This window comes from Oryzias latipes, chromosome 20 (assembly GCF_002234675.1).
Source record: "Oryzias latipes chromosome 20, ASM223467v1".
NCBI classification, from domain to species: domain Eukaryota; kingdom Metazoa; phylum Chordata; class Actinopteri; order Beloniformes; family Adrianichthyidae; genus Oryzias; species Oryzias latipes.
This window is the reverse complement of record NC_019878.2, coordinates 23,123,698-23,146,434: the sequence shown is the minus strand read 5'-3', so window position 1 is coordinate 23,146,434 and position 22,737 is coordinate 23,123,698. Positions and strand designations below refer to the sequence as shown.

The window sequence follows — 22,737 nt, the reverse complement described above, 5'->3', positions numbered from 1 at the left end:
CTCCAATGACGACCCACAATGCACTTCTTCTTCATGCAGAAGTGCTCACAGACTGTCTGCTCACGTTTGCAGGAGTTGGGGAGCGTTTACAGCACCCTGGCTGCCATCCTCAACTCTGGGGACATCGAGTTTTCTGCTGTGGCTTCGGAGCACCAAACAGACAAGAGTAACATCACCAACATGTCGGCCCTGGAGAACGGTGAGGAAAGTGTCAGAATCAGACGTGTTCTGGTGCCATTTTTAGGAAGAAGGGAGACAAGGGAGAGATGTAGAAATGACAGAGGAAGGAAACTGATGACCTGAACAATCTGCAGTGAGAGCAGGAAGCAGGTGGAGGAACATCTGGAGAGGTGGAGGTTTGCAGAGAATCTGTGCGGATGGGAGGAACAAAAGATGTTGAGGTTCTCTTCGGGACTGACCAGGATGGATCAGGAATGGATCCATCAAAGGAACAGATTGTGGTTTTGGAAATAAATGCAGGGCAGCAGATGGAGATGGTTTGGAGAGGAGGAGCAGCAATGATGTTAGCAAAAGGAGCTGAGGACCAAAGAGTGGTTGGTGTCAGGGAGGAGGATGCAGAGGTGAAGGTTAGATAGATGGATTTGCTGTGTCACCCCCTAAAGGGAGCATCTGAAAGCCAGAACAGAATCCCAAACTATTCCTAAATAACTAAGTCAAGTGAGACCTTCTTTTTCTTTGCTCTGATGAGTCGTCTCTTGTCGTGTGGATGATGGATTTTTCTGGGGTTCTGTGGAGCCCAAAGCTGCAGAAATGTATTTGTGACCCTATCAGAGGTAAACATGTCCATTTCTGTCTCCTCGGTCTGTCCAAACTCGCGTCTCGTCTCTGAACTCGTGTCCCATCAGTGGCCTCTCTGCTGCGGATCCGCTCAGACGAGCTCCAGGAAGCTCTGACCTCTCATTGCGTCGTGGCCCGGGGGGAGACGATCGTCCGACCCAACACGGTGGAAAAAGCGGTGGAGGTGAGGGACGCCATGGGCAAAGCCCTCTACGGCCGCCTCTTCAGCTGGATCGTCAACCGGATCAACGTGCTGCTGAGGCCCGACAGCCAGCTGGGGTGAGAGGCCAAACCTCTGCTACTTTATATCAGTATAAGGGCTTTTATTTTGAAAAGTTGTATCAAAGTATGTTAGAAATTCAACTACAAATGACAAAAATACATGATTTTCTTTTACAGTTTAAAATGTTGAAGTTTTTTTCTTAAACATCTTCACAAAACTGATTCAAACAACACTGATGTCTGCTTTTTCACGTCACATAACTGTGATTTAAGCTAAAGAACAAAAACGTAAATACTCAAGAGCATCTTTGGCCTGTTTTCAGGGAGGCTGAGAAAGGCCTGAACATCGGCATCCTGGACATTTTTGGTTTCGAAAACTTCAAGAAGAACTCCTTCGAGCAGCTTTGCATCAACATCGCCAACGAGCAGATCCAGTTTTACTTCAACCAGCACATCTTTGCTTGGGAGCAGGTAGCGTCCCGCCGCGGACAGACCCCCGCCCGCCGGCTAGAATCGCTTCCCTCCTTGGTACCTCCTCATTTCCATCTAAATAGCGCAAACATGTCATCGTTTGTCAGTGTGCGCTTGAAGGGATGGCTTTGTTTAGGTCGAGTGAGGTTGGCGATTCTTGCTTTATGAACCCTCGTGGGAGTGTTTTGCCTTGGGGGGGCAGAGCACGGTTTGCTAATGTTAAATGATTTGGACTCCCCCACAGAGAGGTGCCATAAATCATGCCAAACGAGGGTCAATTAGGGACTGAAGGCACTTAATGTTGGACTTAAACTCACTCTTGGGGGTTGTTGGAGCCGGGCCCAGAAACACACTGTTCTGATCATATCCTGTGTGTTCAGGGAAACCCATAAGGCTGAGATCAGGCACCTGGTGGGGTTTACACGGATGTTTGCAGTTTCACCCTCGCTGCTTTTCTGACATGTCCTCCATGTCAAGAACATTGATTTTTTAAATCTTTTTTTGTCCCCATTCTGTCTTCTTCTTCACTGAAAAGAGGCTTTTGCTTTGCTGAGTCATCGCGTCCTCTGAGATCAAATCTGCTGAATCCAGAGCGGAGAGCTAATCTCCTTCTTACCTTCAAGCGGTTTTGCTTCCAACATCGTGTTACTCTGAAATAAAGCCGAAAAACGGGTAAAAAATAGAATAAAAACAGATTCTTTTCTTGAGCTGTATAGAAAAAATTCTGGTAAAAGTAAACCAATAATCTCATCTACATTCCAACCTACATATTTTTTATAGATAGATGGATAGATAGATATGAAAATAATGAATAATACAAAGAGATACATAAAAGGTGCACTATTTGGTAAATAAAAACAGGAAATTTAAATAAATTTGTTGCCAAATAATAGTGCATTTGTCATTAAAAAACCTGGATACATAATTGATGAGTGTTAAAATAGATAAAACCAAAAAATAATAAGAATAATAAAGAAAAACATCCGCAGTTGTATAACTCAAGCAGTCTTATAGAAGAAGTTAGGTTTTATTTGAATGTTTCCTAAAGCCATGCTTACTATATTTATAGGATTGGGGGTAAAAGCTGTTCTGAAGTATTTTTTCCTCACTTTTCCTGAAAGCAGTAGCTGAAACAGGGGGTGTCTGGGTGGGAAGTGTCTCTGATGTTAAGCAAACTTTAGGTACTCTATAAGAAACTTTTTTTTTTTTTTTTTAGAATTTGTGGTTTATAAAAAATACCTTAAAAGTAGCAAAGGTTTCTTAACTATTTAGTTGAAACGGCAAATAAAATCAAAAATGACAAAACCAAAATTCCAGGCTAAACATTTAAAAATCAAATCCCACTCAAATGGTGACAAATACCCCATTTATAAAGACCTTTTAACATTCACGCCTTCACATGTCCACATGCAGTAGAATTCCCGTGAATACTCACCGATTCGCCCCCCCTTCCTGTGCAGGATGAGTACCTGAACGAAGAGGTGGACGCTCGGATGATAGAGTACGAGGACAACCGGCCGCTCCTGGATCTGTTCCTGCAGAAGCCGATGGGAATGCTGTCGCTTCTGGACGAGGAGAGTCGTTTCCCGCAGGCGACTGACCAGACCCTCGTAGGTCAGTCCGCCTCGTTGCCACCTTACCTCGTTAGGACCGTTTCTTTAAATGTCATACACAGTATAAGGACACTAAATGATTTCTAGTCTACTCTACCCAAAAATGTACTTTAAATATGAACAAACCCTGGTGAGCATCTGTGAGGGTGATTGACGGATTTGTTGATGTTTCAGAGAAATTTGAAGATAATCTCAAGACAAAAAGCTTCTGGAGACCAAAGAGAGTTGATTTGGGCTTTGGAATTCACCACTATGCAGGAAAGGTGAGCGACCGGGAAATCCGAGAAAAATACTCGAGGGGTTGGCATCTTTTTCCTCATCATAAATAAGATTGTGCCATAGATTTCTGATCTAAAAAATAAAATAAAAATACATTTCCTAGATTCAATTGTGAATTCTATTAGTTTTTGACAAAAACTGACAGTCAAACACTAAACTAGGAGATTTTCTGGAGGTTTAACAGCATCATATCTCTTCACTTGTTTTTACAGACACCCAAATTGATGCTGAGGATGGACAAATACAAAAAAACCTCTGATAAAATCTGTCTGTGACTTAAATTCTAGTTAAAGTCCCACTCCGATCATCTTTTGATCTGTTTTCAAAGCACTCCCAGTGTTTTTTTTAATGTGTTATTAGACACAATCTATCAATCATTTTTAATTGACATAGTTTCTGCAGAGCGGCAGAAGTTCTTTAGAAATTCCCCTTCGCGTTGTGGGGGGAACTGTTGGTACGGGCCAACTCCACATTTCCAAAACTGAGAGCTCTCTGTCCGCACACTCTCCCACTAGTTCACAGCCCCTCAGACCCCCAATCCAACATTACAGATGCAACAAAAATTTTGAGTCAGATGCCAAAAACATCTCGACTCAATTGGATATATTTAAATTACCGCATAATATTGTTTTCATTCAAAAAAACTCTTACTTTAAGGTATATATTAGTCAGAATCCTTTGAGTAGAGTCGGTATTTGACAGGGAACATTTCACTGAGATAAAAGGACATTTTTGAAGTAAAAATTACTTGAAATGTCTTGTTTTTAGGGAATAAATCTGTGTAAAATCTTCCATTTTAAAGCCGTTTCATATATCTAACAAAGTATTTTGACTAGAAAGTCGATAAAAGTACTTTAGTTTTGCTGTTTCTCATTTGAGTCTCCAACGTGACCCCATTATTTTTCTATGGTAACACATTTGTGGCGCTGCTGCTTCACGCTTGTCTTAACTTCCCGTCAAACTTCCAGGTGATTTACAACGCTGCCGGCTTCTTGTCGAAGAACAGAGAGACTCTACCGGCCGACATCATCCTGCTGCTACGATCGTCCGAGAACGAGCTCATCCGGAAACTCGTAACTCACCCTCTGACCAAAACTGGTAAAGAAGCGACGCTCCTGCTCTCAGGCTTTTGTGGGGGGTTTTTTCTCCAGTTGTTTGGTGTCAGCCGTCGGCTTTGTGTTTAAGTTGAAAGGAACAGTTGGACAAAGCGCCTTCAAAGACAGTTTTTAGGAATTTAGAGTATTATACGGTGTGGAATTCTTGTCGGCCGTTCCTCGTGACAGAATAAAGCATTTCTAGCCAGGCTTGATCCTCATCACTCCACCAGAAGCCAGAAAGACCCGAATCGATCAGCGGCTCTGAAGAGGACCTTTGTGTTACTCACCGCCATCGAGTGATTTCCACTCAGCTATTGTCCCGCTGCTTTTAATCAAGCGTGGCCGGAAGCCATGAAGGTCATCGCCTGCGTCTAATATTGTTTTTTTTGTCCGTTTGTCACCTTTTTTTCTTTCCTATGCTGGGAATTTCCCATCGTTATTGTTTACCAGAACATGAAATCCTCTAAGTTCACAAGAAAAGTTTCATTTTTCTCATTTCCCATCAGGTGACACAACCCTTCACTCCACGTATTTCACCGACTCTGTCTTTGGTTTTCATGCATCTCACAGGAAACCTCGCCCACACCAAAGGTAAAGGTGTGAACACAATGGGGGGCCCTCGAATGCCAAACCGGACCATGACCTTCGCTAAGGTACTTTTTGCTGTGTCCAGATCTTCCTCAGAAAACCCCTTATTCTCCTAACCAACCTTAAACCAGTTTTCTCTTCTTCCTTCTCTGCCTTCTGTTTAAAAGATGGGAGTGCTAAGTTTGTACAGTTCATTTTCCGTTAGCGAGGTAATGAATATATTTCATTTATTAGCTTTTACTCAACCAGAGTGACTCTAGTTGGGCTATAGCTGCGTCTCCATTGACTGCCAAATTGCTCAAGTTGGATTTGCGATAATAAGTTTGCCTATTGGAAAAAATACATTTTTAAGAAAAAAACACAAGAAAAAAAAAGATTTTGCGCTTGGAGGAGATGGTTTTTGACATCTTTCGCAAAACTACAAAGGAAACACGTGACCAATAACCGGATACCACCGGCGGCCTTGGTCACCGCTCAGTGGGCGCCACCAGACGTCCCACAGCATCACACAGCTCGTCAAGAGTTGAGCGTGTCATGCTGAATTGAAAATCACCATTTCCCAAAATGGCTTTCTTCCGTAGCCACACCCACATGCGTGGAGCTCGCCGCTCCACGGCCTGGAGAAGCCGGCGGCGTCTCCTTTGATAGGTGATGATGAGCGCTAGTGGCGTGGCAGAAATCTAAATGTTTCTGCTGTCAATCAAAGTATTTTACACATCCGTCACCGTGTTTCTGAATGAATTATCGCTCAAGTTTGGTTGTGTTTATCGCATGATTATGATTTAATAGAATTTTTTTTTTTTTTACTAATATCTCGATTAGGTTTTGTACAGATGTATAATGGAAACGCAGCTGTAGATTTGTTTTATGTTGATGTTTTTTGTTCCCCTCGTACTGAAAATCCCTTTTACATCCCAAAGTTATCTCTGATGTGTTGAGATTGTTTATAAAATCTCTAAACAGCCAGAGATGAGGACTTGGGTTAAAGTCATAAAGTCCTTTTGACTCATTGACAGTTGTCACTTGATCTGCTTCTTTAAACTTATCAGTGTATAAATTCAATAGAAAACCACTTTGTCCAGTGTCATTCTTCTTTCAGTTTTAAGCAGCTAAAAGTTTAGAGAACAAGTTTTTGAACATGAAGCTGCTGAGGCTTCTCTAAGACATCAGTAACTGGAGCCGTGTCACCAAATAACCTCTAGGTGGCTAAATACTCCACAGCTTTCTATTTCTCTTTTTGTGGGTAGATGTGCTATCCATGACATCTGTACTTTGGGTGAATTTTTATCATTGTTCACATTTTTTGGGGATATTTGCAATGGGCTGCACGGTGGACAGCAAGAAGGCCGCTGGTTCAAGTCTGGTTGGGTTTTCTCCGGGGACTCCGGCTTCCTCCCACCGTCCAAAAACATGTTTCATAGGTTAATTGGTTACTCTAAATTATCCATAGGTGTGTGATTGTGGCGACCTGTCCAGGGTTTCCCCTGCCTTCGCCTTGGATAGGCTCCAGCAGCCCCAAAAGGGACCAAACGGATTAGAAGATGGTCAACTGAATGTGGGCGTGGTCTTTGTTCAATGTCAAGTGACCAACTTTTAGGAATGCTGCAACAGTCAGGCTTGCCTGTCTCAGGCAACTTTAAAAATAAATGGAGATTAGAAACGTCAACATAACCGTGACACTAAAAAAATGGCTTAAAACCCGCCCACCACAAAAAAACAAACAGGTCACGTGACCACCCAGTTTTTGATTTTGTAACTAAGAGACTCGATTGGACTTAACGAAAAGGATGGAAATACACGGTTATCCTTCTAAATGGAACAGTTCCAAATCACTTTTCAAAGTATCACGTTTTTATTTCATACTCAATCCGGTTTGGATTTCACAGCGATGCTTTCAAAAGCTAACCTCTATTGCATCCTACTGCATTTAAGTGTGGTGATGTCACCAGCTGCAGAACTGAATCATGGGTACATTTTGTCGCTTTTAGTTTGAAAGTTGATGAATTCTACCTTTTCTAGTTGAAGCCTTAGTCACTGGCGGTTTGACCGAAGGAGGTCGTGGGTTTTTGGGTTGTCCGTGGAGGGGGTCATGGAGAGGAGTGGCTGCCTCTTAAGGGGAGGGCAGGTGTGTCTCATAATTTCCTTGAGGTTCGTGGAACGTACCATTATCGCGTGTGGTAATTGTACCATGAAGTATCCTGCTGACACACGGGGGATGCTGCCATACGATGTCTTTACGCCAAACTCTAACTCAGTGAGGTGACATTCACACAAACTACACTCTGATTGTCTAATTTCCTCATTTCTAACAGTCAGGGTGCACGCAAAGAGTGCGCACGTATCGCGTGAGCCACATTAATGGGTTCCTTGCGCATGAACGTAGAAAAAAATGTCCATGTGGGCAGTTTGGACTATAGAATAGAAACGAGTCCTACAGATTTTGCGGCGTCTTCTGTGTGCTTTTTGTGTTGTTGGAGGATTGTTAAATTCTTGTTTAGTTGTTGGTATCATGTTAGTTTAAGTCTAGTTAGCTGTAGAGAAACAGGATTTCTCTGTATTTGGCTCCTCACCATTTATTTCTTTTGCAGCTTTCTTGGGATTTAAAGCAAATTCCTGCAAAAAAAAAATGCTTTCTGAATGTTCCTTATGATGTCAGCGTGCAAATGGTGATTCTTCAGAACAAAAGAAAGTGTAGTGCAATAAATAAAAAACACTTTGATAAAAAGATGCTGTCTGCTCCAAAGCTGTGAGTCAGAAAATGATGCTCATGCACAATAGCAGCTTCAACGCATTTAGTTCATCACAGAAAAGTATTCTGAGCTACTTTTTAGTGGTGCATTTGTGCATTTTAAAAAAAATTGTTTTTACAGCCAACTAACTGTGGAGATGCGCCGTACCATCCGAGAGAAACCACCAACATGAAGACTCAGACCGTGGCCTCTTACTTCAGAGTAAGTCTGCCGTCTGCGGAGCCTTTTCTAAACCGCTTCGGTTCAACTGATATGACAGAGAAGACGATCTGCTGTGCCATCAAAGTCCAACAGCAAACAGAGCAGAAGGTTTAGTCTCCTCAGGGAAATAATGATGATTCTGACTGATGCTGTTCCATAAACTAGGGTAGCAGACGAGCTTCAAACCTTTCTGCTTCTCTCTAGTACTCCCTGATGGACCTGCTGTCTAAGATGGTGGCAGGGCAGCCTCACTTTGTTCGCTGTATCAAACCCAACAACGACCGGCAGGCCAACAAGTTTGACCGGGAGAAGGTTCTGGTTCAGCTTCGATACACCGGCGTTCTGGAAACCGCCAAGATACGACGGCAGGGCTACTCGCATCGCATCCTGTTTGCCAATTTCATAAAGAGGTATGTAGTTTCTCATGTTTTTTTAAAACATTCAACCCATTGTTTTCCTGTTTCTCTGTCTTTATTATAGTATCTTTCACCATTTCAGTTATTTTAACCATTCAACTGTTCAAATGTTCTGCTCTTTCATCTTTTTCCAGCTATGACTTTTGGTCCTTCATATCCTTGAACTTTTCAAGATATTCCAGGATTTCCAGGATTTTAGCCTCCATTGAAAAACATGGGGAATCCTTGGTGTTATTGTGCTGTTTTCACTTTATTTACAGTCAACTTTGATCATTTCTTTGTTTAATTTCCCCCCCCCCCATTATTAACCTTTAAGTCATTAATATTCAGCAGTATAGCATTCAACCCTACATTTTCTTCAGGAAATGCAGCTCCTTCTAGTTTTTTTTTTAGCTTTCTTTACATTGGTACCTTCTTGAATTCAGCTGAAAGTGGGCGGAGTCTCATCTCTGACATCTGGTTAATGATGGTCTTGGTGCAGGTACTACCTTTTGGCTTTCAACGCTCACGAGGAACCGCCTGTGACTCCAGAGACGTGTGCTGCAATAATGGAGAAGGCCAGGCTGGAGAACTGGGCGATGGGGAAAACAAAGGTACTGCAACGTCCATCACGCCAAAACATTTCCGCACACACACACACACACACACACGGCACTCCTTCATATTCACTTGCTCCCCCTCCCCCCGCAACCACATTCATCTAACTGACTGGACCACCAATGGAAACACAACAGAATCACTTAACGCTAACTGAGGATGGTGACACAGAACACAGCTTAATGTGGGTCGCTACGGTACGATTGACCTAAATTTGACATTTCTTTTAGTTTTAAAATGTGTTTTTTGCCATAGTTGCCATGGTAACACAATGTAAGTCTCAGTGCTGTATAAGGGCTTTCAAATACAATAGATGATAAACAAAAGATGCGGTTTATGGTCATTAACTGGACTGAAGGACCAGATAGTTTACACATTTCTGCCTCCTTCCTGCGCCTTTGACAGAAAACGTCTCAGACTCCAAAATAAGACCAACGTTTGCACAAACAGCTGAAAATTAACTTTGGCCATAGTGAACAACCCCCCCAAACTACATCACAGCGGCAGAAACCGTCAAAAAATGAATGAAATAATAAATAAAATCCAATAACAAAAACTAAATACACGTCAGGGAAATCTAAAGGAAGTTATTATGGGATGGCCGCTGGACCTACTGCTTGGCAGCCATTTTTGGGGAAATTCAGATTTTCACACAATACGGGAAAAGAAAAGTTTTATATGTGTGATCTTCCCAAAGTTTCACAAACACGCCACAAGGTTAAGTCACAACCACAACTGAAGTTTCCTTGACTCTGGAAGTGGGCCGCCATTTTGAATTTCCCAAAGAATTAGCTTTAATATTCTACAAATTGAAACTCCTGATTGAAACAATATGACATCCCATATCAACAGAACTTCAGAAAACGAGAAAATCCAATCATATTAAAGTGAGGAGCATTTGGGTTCTTCAGAACCCAAAGATCAAAGATCCAAACAAACATCTGACTTTGATTCAAGAGGCGGCTGATGTTCAGAGACATGTCTGAATGTTTTATGATATAGAATTGACAAACAATGTTTTTGAATGAAAATCCTTCAGTCGTGCAAAGATCCACTGCTGCTTATCAGGAACATTTGTTTTAGGTTTCTACCCAAACTCTTTCTCTGCACTGACGTATTGATTACATTGAATCACTCCGGTGTGTTTTGGTCGCAGGTGTTCCTAAAGTATTACCACGTTGAACACCTGAACCTGATGGTGCAGCTGACCACGCAGCGGATCGTCCTGCTCCAGGCTTGTGTTCGAGGCTGGCTGGGGGCCAGACGGTACCGGCGGATCCTGAAGGAGCGAGAACAGAGCGCTCTGGTTCTGCAGTCAGGTCGGTTCCTGTACCAGAACACGAACGACGCTTTTGGACGCTCGTACTGAGCCGTCGTCTCATCTGCAGCTTACAGAGGTCACAAAGTCCGGAGGAAGGTGGCTGATGATAAGAGCAAAACAAAGTTTGAGGCTTTCGTGGTCCAGTTTCAGGCTGGTGAGGAGAATTGAATGTTAAATCGGTTAGAAAACACACGATTGATGTTCCATTCTGTTTTCTGTTTTCAAAGTTTGCAGGGGTTTCATCGCAAGACAGAAGTACAAGGAGCTGGTGGATGAGAAGAACAAAGCCGCAACAAAGATCCAGGCTCGCTACAGAGGCCACAAAGAGAGGAAGAGCCTTCAAAGAAAACGGTAAAAGAGATGAGAAAGGACGGAGCAGACGAATGAAGCCGTTTCTGACGGAGGTGATGCGTCTTTGCTTCCAGGGAGGCCAAAGAGAAAGCTGCTAGAGAAAAGCAGGAAGCAGAGAAAAGGGCCTCAAACGAGGAAGAGGAGGAAGAGAAAGCGGCTGTGGTTCTTCAGAGCAACTTCCGGGGCTACAAAGAGAGAAAAAAGTTCAAGGAGAGGAAGAAAACCTTGGCTGGAGCCGAGCTGGAGCTACCAAACCAGGAAGAAGGTAGAGATAGGGCGAACGACAAGCAAGAGGACGTGGATGATGAGGATGAAAGCACCTACGAAGCAGAAGAGAACAATGACAGTGATAACACTGAGGTCCCGGAGGATGAAGAGCACACAGAGGTGGCTGATGAAGCTGTGATCCAGGATGCACAGGAGGAAGGCCACAGAGAAGATGAGGAGGAAACCAAGGCAGCCACTGTCCTCCAGAGCAACTTCAGAGGCCACAAAGAGAGGAAGAGGCTGCAAGAGGAGGGAAAGATTCCTGCTAAGAAACAGAAGACAACGGAGGAAGAAGAGTCCAGGACGCAGGAGGAAGACCCCGATCAGGACGAAGCCAAAGCAGCCGTCGTCCTCCAGAGCAACTTCCGCGGACACAAGGAGCGCAAGCGGCTCCAGGAGGAGGGAAGGATCCCAAAGAAACAGAAGGAGTCCTCAGCAGAGGAGAAGGTCGAGCTGACAGGAGAGGAGAACGTAGAAAACCCAGCAGACCCAGACGAGGAGAAAGCCGCTACCGTCCTGCAGAGCAACTTCAGAGGTCACCGCGACCGCAAGAGGCTGAAGGCGGACAAGGAGAACAAAGTCAAGGAGGACGCCGCCATTCCTGAAGAAGAGGTGGATGTGAGTGACGTGGAGATTGAGCGTAGGGATGAGGAGGAGCTTGAAAAGGAGCGTCAGGAGGAGGAGCAGGCCGCCGTGAAGATCCAGAGTAACTTCAGAGGATACAAAGACCGGAAGAACCTGAAGGCCAACAGGCAGGCAGCCCAGAGCAAAACCCAGGAGTTTGAGCAGTTCTCCAAGGAGGTAATGAGTCTGCAAAGCATGCTGGGAACGTTCCTGCCAACATTAAGGGTTCTCCATTAGCTGCAGTGACCAGTCAGGAGAACATTGTTGTTGTTTTTTTTTAATTATCTGAAGTTTAGTTTCTGGTGCTTTTAGCATGTTCTTTTAGAATTTTTCTGATTATTAATCAAGAAGATGTTTAGCTAAAAATTGTGTTCTGTGTATTTCTTTATACAGATTGTTGTAAATTCACAACAATCAGCTTAATCCTTATTAAAACTCTCAGAAGATGAATGATGACCAGAGTTTAACCACATCCATCACGATTCCAACGTTTCTCTTTTTCTAACCCCTTCCAAAGATCGCAAAGGCTTCCCAAGGCTTCGAGGCCCTGCAGCACAAACTGAATGAGATCATCCAGGCCCATCAATCAGACCCTGAGAGCAATGGCATGTTTGTGAGAGGAAAAGCAATCAATGGCTACGCTCCTCATCATCACCAATCAGGTAGGACAAGTGAGACGGGCGCCGTGCAAAACAGATTTTAAAAGCAATAAATATGATTCATAATGATGGCACAAGGTTAATGTGAAAAAAAGAAAAAACCCTGAACTATCAGATAATCAAGAGCCAGTCTGAGTAGGAATTATTTTGTTCTCTTTGCACCGCAGAGACTCTTTCACCCAAAGGTGCTTCAGTTGAACTGGATCTCCTCAAGTCCTTTTATCTCCATTTCTTGAGGAAAGAGAAACCGTCTGCGTGAATCTTTTTATTGCTTCTCCTCTGAGCGGACAGTGATCTTATCAGGAGGTGGCATCCCTGTTTCTCTGACGTCCAACTTCATCAGATCAGGAAACCTGAGGGAGTCAAGTGGCGAGGCAGGAAGCGCCTCTCCTCTTGATGTGTCAGCAGAAATCACATTTGATTAGCACAGGTGATAACCCTAATTGCCTGGAGCGGCGCGAGCGAGGGAAGCAGGAAATGGAAAGTTCGCCGTCCTCAGAACCCACGCCGGCGGCTGAAATATGACAGTCATCATATAGCTTCTGCTGTCTGCATTAAATATTAGAACCTAATTTGATTTCTGTCATCAATACTCAGACATCCCACCAATGTAATGTTATTATCCTGTTGAAATACAGTCATTCCTTGACTGAAAACATCTCTTTTCTTAGGATCCTGTCATGTCTTTGACCTGTTTTTTCACCAATTATACAACATTTGCTGTTATGGTTTGACTCAATCTGAGTTTTCCTGGATAAAGTCTAAACAATTTACTGGTTTTCGAGAGAAAAAGAGCAGGAAACGAAACGAGTTACACACATAAGTGCATTTATTCAAACCAAACTTTATTAACAGAAATGGCTGCACAACACTGGGTTTTGTTTAAAAAATAAATTAAAAAATAGACAACACTATCCAGAAAAAAACAAAATATTGCAGAACAATTATTAAACCTGCAAATAGTTAAGTCGAACCCTTAAAAAACAATCGGGACAAAGAACCAAGAAAATGTTTAAAAAATGAATTTATGTTTAATAGAAAACACAAGTAATATAAGATAAAGATCGGCTTTTTATGGATCCAAGAAATATAAAAACGTGGAGAAAAAAATGCTTTAATTACTAAAAAATATAATTTTTATAATAAGAAATGACAAAAAATGATCAATTTACTTGAACTCCATAACAATAAAGTTCAAAAAATGACTGAAACTAATCAAAAGTTAAATAAAAACTGAGATTTTGTGATATTTTAAATTGATATTGACATTCAGTCATTGATTTATGCATATTTACTAATGTATTAAAGCTTTTTATAATTTGTTTGTTTTGATTTTTCAAGTTGTTTTTGTTTTTTGAGTTACAGTTTGGCTCAACTAATGCCCATAGAGTCTAATAAATTAAAAATATTCAGGGTATTACTGTTAATATGCGGCGCAATAACTTACTTAATACATTTCTTCTTCTTTAATAATAACAAATACTGTACACAGAATTTAAAATGAGACCATTTTGGTTTAAAGTACACAAAGAAGTCTTTTTGCAGCAAAAATAAGTCATTTATTTCTTAACTAAAGCTAAAATGTTTCCAAATGCAGTTTGCCTTTTTTTATTTCTGCTTATGCAATATGCTGACAAGCTGCAGGCTGTATTTGTTTTTACTTGATAAAAGCCTCGTTTAACCAAAGCTTTGTCAGACTTAATTCTGAAAAGCTCTCACCTGAATGAATTATCAGGTTGTTGTTTTTTCCCAAAGACCTGCGCGGCTCCTAGAAAAGTGTACTTGAAGTCGTTCCTGCACATCCTGAACTAATCTGTCCTCATGAATTTCAATGTCACATTAGGCCGAATGTGAGTCGCCGCCGCCGCAGAGAGCATCAGTCAAGTTGTTTTCAGCAGAAAGGTCGTTAAATGTTAATCATATTTTGTAACCCAACAATTATTGCCCAAATGAATATGTAAAATTGGGTTTAGTGTTTTATATAACAGGAATGACCTTTAGACAGGCCTGTTCAATAATCTCAGAAACTCTTTATTTGAGTTATTTTTATTCTTTATTCTACGCATGATTGATGGTTTTCTAACAACATTTACATTCAGCAGCAAACAAGCACAGGTCATGCTAATATATTTATAATTGCGACGACTTGGATGAGGAATATTGCTCAATCATGACAGGTGTGATAGATTGCAGTGCAGGATGGGAGAGGAGTGGCAGTGGCATGCTGGGAACACGGGGAACGTTGCAGCGTTCTTGTGGTTTTTGCATTAAAGGTCGTTGTACTTCGTCTCTGTGGAAAATTCCAACCCAGACAAAGGCCTCCAGGCAGCTCAATAAGCACATTTCAGAGACCAGCGGGGGGTCAATGTGCTTCCCTGTAATTCAGTCCGGTTTGGATAAAAACTCCCACCAACTCTACAGCTTTATTATTGCATTAAAGCACTTTTCTTATATTTATTATTTGAAGAGCAGTAAATCAAATAAAGGCTGTTTTCAGATCACATTTCCTAGACAGAGAAACCCTTTGACTTCCGTACCGAAGCACATTTCAAAACAAAAGTTCCTGATCCTTCCCTGTAGAAGCTGACAAACTGTTGTTGTTTTTCTTATCTTAAACGTTCTAATTCAGAAGACAAGCGTCTATCACGAACGCCTCGCAGGACCCAACAGCCAAAGACCCTGAACACACCAGAGGACTCCACCTACTACACCCTCATCCACGTGAGTGCCAGAAAAGATGCTGATCGATTTGAACCTTTGCTGTTTTGCTTTTATAGCGCATGATTGGTTACTTTTTTGTGCCCTTTCTCCAACATTTATTCCTAAGGAAAGGAGGATTAGACTGACTGCAAAGGTTCTGAATAAAACTGAAGTAGTATTTAACCAATTTTTCAGTTTCCAGGAACTTTTTGTTGTTGATGAAGGATTTTAATTTTTTCCCTTGTTCTCTGGTTTTTATCTGCTGTTCCTCAAAACCACAGGACTTTATACATTTGCTTAAAATGGCGCCTATGTGTAGCCCTTGAAGTCGGTGCAGTTTTTGTTTGAGACGTAAACATCTAAACTGAAAAAGGAGAATGGGAACACGTTTCTTACAGGTTTGGCTTCTGCAGAAGCAGACGTTCACAGGATCTGCTGTACGGCTCCGAATTTACCTTAAATTTACCAAATTATCACGTGGATTCAATGTAGGAGTCACTATTCTTCTTTTTGTACACTTTCACTTCTTTTTCTTCTACTCCTGCTAAAACACAACACAAAAGAATAGTCCCTCATAAAAAGAAGACCTAAAAAAAAATAAACCTCAGCCTTAAGTTAAACTTAGTTACTAAATGTAAAAATGGTCAATGTTTGGTATTTGCAATAATTGGTTTGGTTTTTATTTTAGAGTATTTTTTTTCTTAGCAACTGAGGTTTTTTGTTAAAGCCGACAACTTGTAATTCCAACATGTTTTTCCCCGAGTAGCTTCCCTAGGATGCTCGGGGGTTTAGGAGGCGACAGACTGAAATCCCTGGGAGGAGTTTACACTTGTTGCTGCCACTAAGGGTGATTTGTTTTTGGCCAAATTAAATATGGGGGTCCTCTTCCCAAGGTTAGAGGTCAACAAAACTTAGACTTAACATGCCGGCATGAGTGTGACATTTTGTGAAGATTGCTCACACTAAACTTCACTTCACAGTGACACAGCATGGCCACCAACCCAAAAAGGGACTTATCAGTGCATTATTTAGTCTATTTCATGACATAAGAGCCTCAAACCTTCCAAAATGTGTTAAATGAATTTAGATTTTCAGATAAAAAAGCTAAATCTGATGCTTCTCGGAAAGAAAATCATCATTCAGCCTCCACAAAAAGTCCAATGAACTGTTGAAAATTGAGCACGTTCACATGTTTGAGTCTGAGGAGGCGGGAAAAACCTCTGCTAAAGCATCTGGACTCCAGAGAACCACTGAGAGCCATCAGTCATATATGGAACAATAGGAGAACCTTCAACAAGGAACTGACTAAAATAACTAGGAGATTCAAGAGGTCATGAAAAAAGAAGAAGATGGAAGTTCAGGTCTGAGTTCATTATCCAACAGTCAGAAAGAGACTTTTGGACAAACGTGGAGACATGGCACCGCTGAGCAACAAGAACACAGAGGAACATCTGGATCATCACCAAACCTCCTTATGAGACAATCTTTCTGGAAGGAGAGCATCCCCAAACATCTGCAGACAAACTAAAAGCAGAGAAGAGCATGAGAGCAACAGTCAAGCACGGTGGCAGGAGTGTAATGGTTTGTGGCACGTTCAAACTTAAGGGTTTGGACTCAAGTGGGAGACTGAGATGTTGCTTCAGGCTGGAAACCTTCTGATGTGTTGCTGTTCCACTAATAATTCCAGCTCATTTCAGCTGGACAGCAGTCATTCGCCCAGGGTGGCATTAGGTTTTGGAAGCGGGAAATTACTTTTTCACAGAAACATAAAAGATGCCCTTAACGAAGTGAAACATTCCTTTAAAAACCTTAGATTTGTTTTTCTAATTTCTTTTTGTTTTTTTTTAATTTTTCCAGCGATCCGTCCAGGACGACAAACGGAAGCCCAGAAAAGAAGAGTAAGTGTCCGGTTTTTCATCTGTTTCCTGTGTGATTTGAAGTTCAGTCAAATGAGGAGATCAGGACAACAAGGAGGTCAAAAAGCTGCAATGAACGGACTGCTTACTGCCATTGTTTCTGTTGATAACACAAGCTAAGAATGTCAAAGGTCACGTCATCATCGGCGCGTTTCAGTGAAGCTGGAAGATGAGGGACGCCTTAAACTTTGTTCGTGGGTTTCCGGTTCCGACTGCAGGGGGGTTTACAGAAAAAACACTTCAAGAAGCTCTTCACAGCTGAAAACTTCACAGGATAGGAACAGTGATGCAACCTTAACACAGGATGCAAATACTTCTCCTTAAATGACAGGAACAGTTCATTTTAGAGATGAATTTTGCTAAACAGAACTTTTATTGTTGTTCATAATGATTATTGCTGTATATTATTATTGTGTTTGGATGTAAGGAATGAAGTAGTGAGTCCAAGTTGAATTAAACCATAAAAACTTTATTTAGACTATTTTTCCTAACGCCAGAACAGCCAGAAACAAGTTAAACGTGGAGACTAATCCACAGTCACGCACAAATAAGATAAATATTGGTAAAGACAACGGTTTTATGCTGAACAGTACAAAGGTAGAAATATTATATTCATGCAAAACACACAAGGCTAAGAAAAATAATTTAATATAGGAAAAAATGGAAGAATTAATAGTGCATTTTCTACAAAGGACCAGCCAAAAACGTTATTTCTAACGTAAAGTTAGTAAACAAACCATGCTTGTAAGAAATTAAAATGAAAAATAAGCAATTTCAGGGAAAGAAATGTAAAATATTTACCTTTTTCTATGACATAAATGACAAAAAAAAGCATCACTCATGGTTGATATGGGTTTGAATGATTAATAGCCAGGTGTCATCAGCGTATAAGTTTATTTAGCGCTATCTGTTTTGACCAAAATAAAAAGGCAATTAGACAACGTAAACAAAAGTGGTCACAATCCAGAACCCTGAGGTACACCATGACTCACATTAAAGACCAACTCAATTGAAAATTTGTTTTTTTTTGTGTGTTTTTACGTGTTCTTGTGCCTTTTTTATGATGGAGGACATATTTAAAGGAAATGCAGCTCAAAACTGCATTTCTGAGTATTAAAAACTTGAAAAAGCCCTCAGGTGTGACATAGAAGCTACAATCGGTGAGCCAGAGTCTCCGGTTCCATTCCAATCATCCACCTGCAGACAAATAGATCCATGAACGTCTTAGTTTTTCCTCGCCTAAACTGGAATCTGGATCTAAACTGTATGAATGGATTGCTACGATATTGCTGCCATTTTTGCTGTACCTCTAATGTTAGGTTGGGGGAGTGAGGGGCTTTAAGCTAGCAGGACAGAGTGCAAAAAGGGCTTTCAGCAATAGAGAAGGGAAGATGCGGACCCTCCCATGAATCACAAGCAAGATGTGAATTTCTAATGAATTCCGGCTGCTCTGCAGGAACTATGTCCTAGAAAATGACATTTTTCATTCTAGCTAAAAATGAGATAATCGTTATCAAAAGCCAACTGGGAACGCTTTAAAAGTAAATCATAAGATGATCAGAGCTGGACTTTCAAGTAAAGTATAAAAGAGGCATCATCAACCTGAAGGAAATAAATCCCTCAAAGAAACATGGATCCAAAAAAACTAAAACCGAGTAGTTCTTTAAGTTTTCTTTAAGCCACAGAGTTAAGGGAAAAATAAAAACAAATTGGCTGTTTGAAAAAGTTAAAAAGGCACAACCAGAAACCCAGATAGTGCTTTAAAAAAGATGGAGGTCCAGACCAGAGTGGACTGTTGCCCTCAGAGCTGAGTCAGAGTGACTCAACCTTTTCATCCAGAACGCCCACTAGCTCCTTTTGTGGACATATGCAGAGCCGGAAGAAAAAAACAAAAGTCCTCCAGATCTTTCTTAATCATGCAGTTCAGCCAATCATCAGGTTTTCCCCTCAATCTCTGGTCCAAACGTTTCTCCCCATCATGAGTGGGGTGTTTTGTGCCTCCCCCTCTCTAAACATTGATCCTCTTCACACTTTTGTTTAAATGGAGGTCACAGTGAAGGTCACGCTCTGGGATGTCACCTCTGGAGTTGAGGGGAAGGCAGAGCCGTTTCCGTGGACCATGTAGAGCGGCTGTTTAACATCCTCCTTCCTCTGCTTCTTCCAATTACTGCCTCCAATCTGTTCGGAAAAACTAATGCAGCTTGATGAACCCAGAGTTACCTGATCAAATTATGGGCAATTTTACACAATAAATACAAATTTTCTTGAGTTGTTTCCTCTTCTTAATTTGGTGTCAACATTTTGTCTGTCCAATTTATTAATCACTATAACAACAATCTTTTGGGGAACCTTTTCTCTCAGGTTTATCTGGTTTACTGCATTTTCACTCATTTAATTTGTTAGATCATCCTAAGAAATGCCTTTAAAGGATCTTAGTAAGAATATAATCCTTCCTCTGGTTCTGTTCTGCAGTCCAGGAAAACAGCTGGATGCAGACGACCAGTACTACCGGACCTTATCCACCAGCAGATCCGAGCCCTCCATCTCCACAGAGAGCCTGTCTCCCAAAGGTTTCACGGAGAGTACAGCTCCTGCAGACAGGCGGAGCTCCACGGAGAAGCCGGAGTCCACGGATCAGAGGCGGCAGGGTTCTGGTCGACAGACGAGAGAACGGGCCGTTACTGAGCCTGAGCTGCCCAGACCTTCCAGAGACAACAGGTACCGCATCTAACTTAATGATCTGACCCAGTGGTCCACAACCTTTCTTAGGCCACGGACCAGTTTGATGTCAGATGATATTTTCAGCTTCCGATTTCCGAAATCTCAAAGAAGGTAACAGATCATTTGAACTATTTGACATGTGTCACGAGTAAGTCATGGATGTGGTGGACAGAATCTGTTAGTTTTACTAAATAAAACTTCCTTCAAAATCAGAAAATAAACAAAATGGAAATAATGTCGGTTCCTGTATGTATTCCATTTTTGTGCACGGTCCCGGGACCATTGATCTCACTTAATGACATCTACATGTGAAAAACGTTTACTTTTTATTGCAGAAAAGTAGGAGTCTTGGTACGGATCTGTGAGGAACACCTTAACTAATTTTAACTTCAAGGAACACAAACTTTAACACACTTTTGAAGTGTAATTCTACACCTAATAAACACAATTTTGCATTGTTACTCAAACATATTTTTTTATACTGAAATCTTTAACCAATTTACAGTTTTACGAGCCACATTAAACGAACCAGCCATGCCGGAGATGATTTCCATCCATCTTTTAAACTCTTAGTGATCAGTTAGGCTCCAGTATTGGTGCCTTTTTTTATTAAGTAATACACCTTCTTATAACCAGAATATTAAAAAAAAAAAAACCATCTTAAAAAGGATGAACTTGGGTTTCTAGCCGGTCCTGTGAAGAGTTTCCAGAGATCAATGAAGGCTTTGGTTGAAAACTACAACTGTGTGAAACATTTCTATGTTCGTTGTATGGAGAAATGTTCAAAACTGTTCTTTTCTTTGATTTTCTGAATGCAGACTCTGCTCCAGCTGAGATTGATCTTCCCAACATGAGCTTTTGTTTGTCATTGTTTAGTTGTTTTTTCTCAAAAAGTTGTATTTCAGAATCCTGCTGTTCAAAGAAGACTGTGTGCGGCATTTAACCAGGTCACTGCCTCAGACAGTGACAAATGCCTGAGCAGGAAAAAAACATTACTAACCTTTTATTTTTTTTTTAAAAGAAATCTCTCCCTTTTTCTCATTTTGTTCTGCTTACTATCTTTCAGCCTGTCTCCCATAAGACTTTTGTCATTTTGAAGTCTTTTTTTTTTGCTATCTGCCTTCATCTTTAAGATGCAAATATGTGCACTAACTTTTGGTTCTTGCAACTTTTTAACCAAATGTTATATTCCTTCAAAATAAAAGTAGAAAGACAAAGATTCTCGTTGACAGACTGGAGGTTTTTATGAACTTTGTCAGCATGCTTCCACATCCAGAGATCATTTTAGACCTTCAGCTGCTAACAGTAGACTGAATTTAAATCATTTAGCTTTTGATCTTTTCTAATGTTTATAGAAATTTCATTTGAGTTTACGCTGTTCTTCTGTTAGTGTCTTTAGAATTAATTTATATGATTATATTTGTCTTTATCCCTGCTGTTTATCACCAAAACAGCCTTCAGGTCGGTTTGTTTTGTTTTCGCACTGCGGGAACCGATCCTGCCCCAAAAGATTCTAAAGAAACTGTTGCTTCCACCTCTTTTGACTGATATATTTCAGACAAGCCGTGCATTTTGTGGAACAAGCATTAAATTTGTGTGGATGTATCCACTCTATCAAAAAAGCACATCAGCCACGAGATCAGCTACAATTGTGCCAAATTTGGCGCTTGTCGCACAAAATGCACAATTGCAATGCAATGTTTTTAGCATATTTACTTTTTTTTAGCAGTGTGCAACATTTTTTTGTTCATGTTTTATTGTTTCTCGCATTCCTAAGCCACATTATTCTGCATTTCAAGCATTGTTTGTTTTCACAAACCGGCCTTTTTCTAGATTTCGTTGCCTTTGATGAGACGTAATTTCATATACATATTTTTTAATGGTTTACACTGATGGAGTCTTCATATTTTTTCTGTTCTTTATCGACAGGCGTTCTGTTCCTCGAATGTCGTCCACTGAAAGCAGGACTGGAGACAACCCTTACGACTTCAGGCATCTGCTGAGGAAGACTTCACAAAGACGACGGCTGATCAAACATTACTAAACGGGACAGCTTTGGACCAAATTATCCAAATATACAAGAAAACACAGTCGGCATGTTGAGTTGGACAGCAACGATAAACTGTTTGCGTTCTCCCTGGATAGAATGTACAGAGCGAATATCCTTAAATTTGATGTAAATGAAGGTTTATTTGTAAGGTCTGTTGTTTTTTTTGTTTTTTTTATGGCACAACATGCAGGTAGTGTTCTTTTACTGCATTTAGGAGCATTTCAGTTGTTAAAATATCTGCGTCTGACTGTTATTCTGCAAAAACGTGTTTATTTGAGCAACAAACTTTGTCCAGTTTTATTCCTGTGATGTAATATCATGGAAATCCAGTCTGTTTTTTTTCCTTTTTTTTAACCATCTAGTAGTTTTGGAAAAAGGTTGGCTTGGATAATAATCTGTTTTTAGCTCTTTTTTCCTTTTTCACTCCTAAAAATGTCAGGATTGAAGTCCCACTGCTGTAAATTCCATTGTATTCTTTACACGTTAGGCCTTTCTCTCAGATTCAACCTGCAACCTTTGTGTGACATTTCAAAGCAGTGACTCCCCCACAGGGATTGTTAGCAAATCCCTGAGTGCCGCACATGCTCACTGCCCACCCTCCTCACACAAAAACAACAGCATATATGCTTAGAAATCACAGAAGATGGAAAGAGCAGCTTCTCTTCTCCAGGAGGGGATTGTGTGGTTGAAAATGGAAACATGTTCTTTCAAAATAGAAAATGACAATGTGAGGAGGGGGAGGGAAAAGGGGTCATTTGTATGTTTACTGTTAGGCCTTTATCCTCTCACTTTGATGTCCTGTGGTATTTTAGCTTTTATCAAAAGGGCTGCTTACATGAGGAGCAAACGGATTTTACTGTCATTAGTTCAAGAAGAGCATCATAATTCTTAGACTTTTATTTCTCAAGGTCAGTCTTTGGAAAACTGTTTGAGTAAATGAAGATATGTTTGTGTTCAAAAATTCTCTGAACTATCTGAATTCAGTTTTTTGCTTGAAGTTCTGCGTAATCAATATTTTGGGTTGTGCGCACCCTTCCCAGTAGAGGGACCCACGACCCAAACCCCCCCCCCCCCACACACACACACACACAAACGC

The 22,737-nt window shown here is 41.0% G+C and overlaps 1 protein-coding gene across 4 annotated transcripts in view; it reads left to right on the top strand.

The window, feature by feature from the left end:
• myo3a (myosin IIIA) overlaps nucleotides 1–22,608 on the top strand; it is a 55,132-nt gene extending 32,524 nt beyond the window's left edge. For 2 of the 4 annotated variants that reach the window (XM_023950406.1, XM_020712452.2), the window contains 20 exons: nucleotides 73–199; nucleotides 867–1,077; nucleotides 1,344–1,491; nucleotides 2,952–3,105; nucleotides 3,279–3,367; nucleotides 4,352–4,481; nucleotides 5,051–5,133; nucleotides 5,236–5,277; nucleotides 7,939–8,019; nucleotides 8,224–8,429; nucleotides 8,917–9,028; nucleotides 10,189–10,351; nucleotides 10,421–10,507; nucleotides 10,581–10,704; nucleotides 10,779–11,772; nucleotides 12,113–12,257; nucleotides 14,884–14,975; nucleotides 16,812–16,852; nucleotides 19,343–19,588; nucleotides 21,521–22,608. In XM_023950406.1, coding sequence (XP_023806174.1) covers nucleotides 73–199; nucleotides 867–1,077; nucleotides 1,344–1,491; nucleotides 2,952–3,105; nucleotides 3,279–3,367; nucleotides 4,352–4,481; nucleotides 5,051–5,133; nucleotides 5,236–5,277; nucleotides 7,939–8,019; nucleotides 8,224–8,429; nucleotides 8,917–9,028; nucleotides 10,189–10,351; nucleotides 10,421–10,507; nucleotides 10,581–10,704; nucleotides 10,779–11,772; nucleotides 12,113–12,257; nucleotides 14,884–14,975; nucleotides 16,812–16,852; nucleotides 19,343–19,588; nucleotides 21,521–21,635 — 3,390 coding nt within the window. In that variant the 3' untranslated portion in view covers nucleotides 21,636–22,608. The remainder of the gene's footprint in view (nucleotides 1–72; nucleotides 200–866; nucleotides 1,078–1,343; nucleotides 1,492–2,951; nucleotides 3,106–3,278; nucleotides 3,368–4,351; nucleotides 4,482–5,050; nucleotides 5,134–5,235; nucleotides 5,278–7,938; nucleotides 8,020–8,223; nucleotides 8,430–8,916; nucleotides 9,029–10,188; nucleotides 10,352–10,420; nucleotides 10,508–10,580; nucleotides 10,705–10,778; nucleotides 11,773–12,112; nucleotides 12,258–14,883; nucleotides 14,976–16,811; nucleotides 16,853–19,342; nucleotides 19,589–21,520) is intronic. The other 2 variants (XM_023950405.1, XM_023950407.1) reach the window with 2 other exon arrangements.
• Nucleotides 22,609–22,737: the final 129 nt, after the last annotated feature.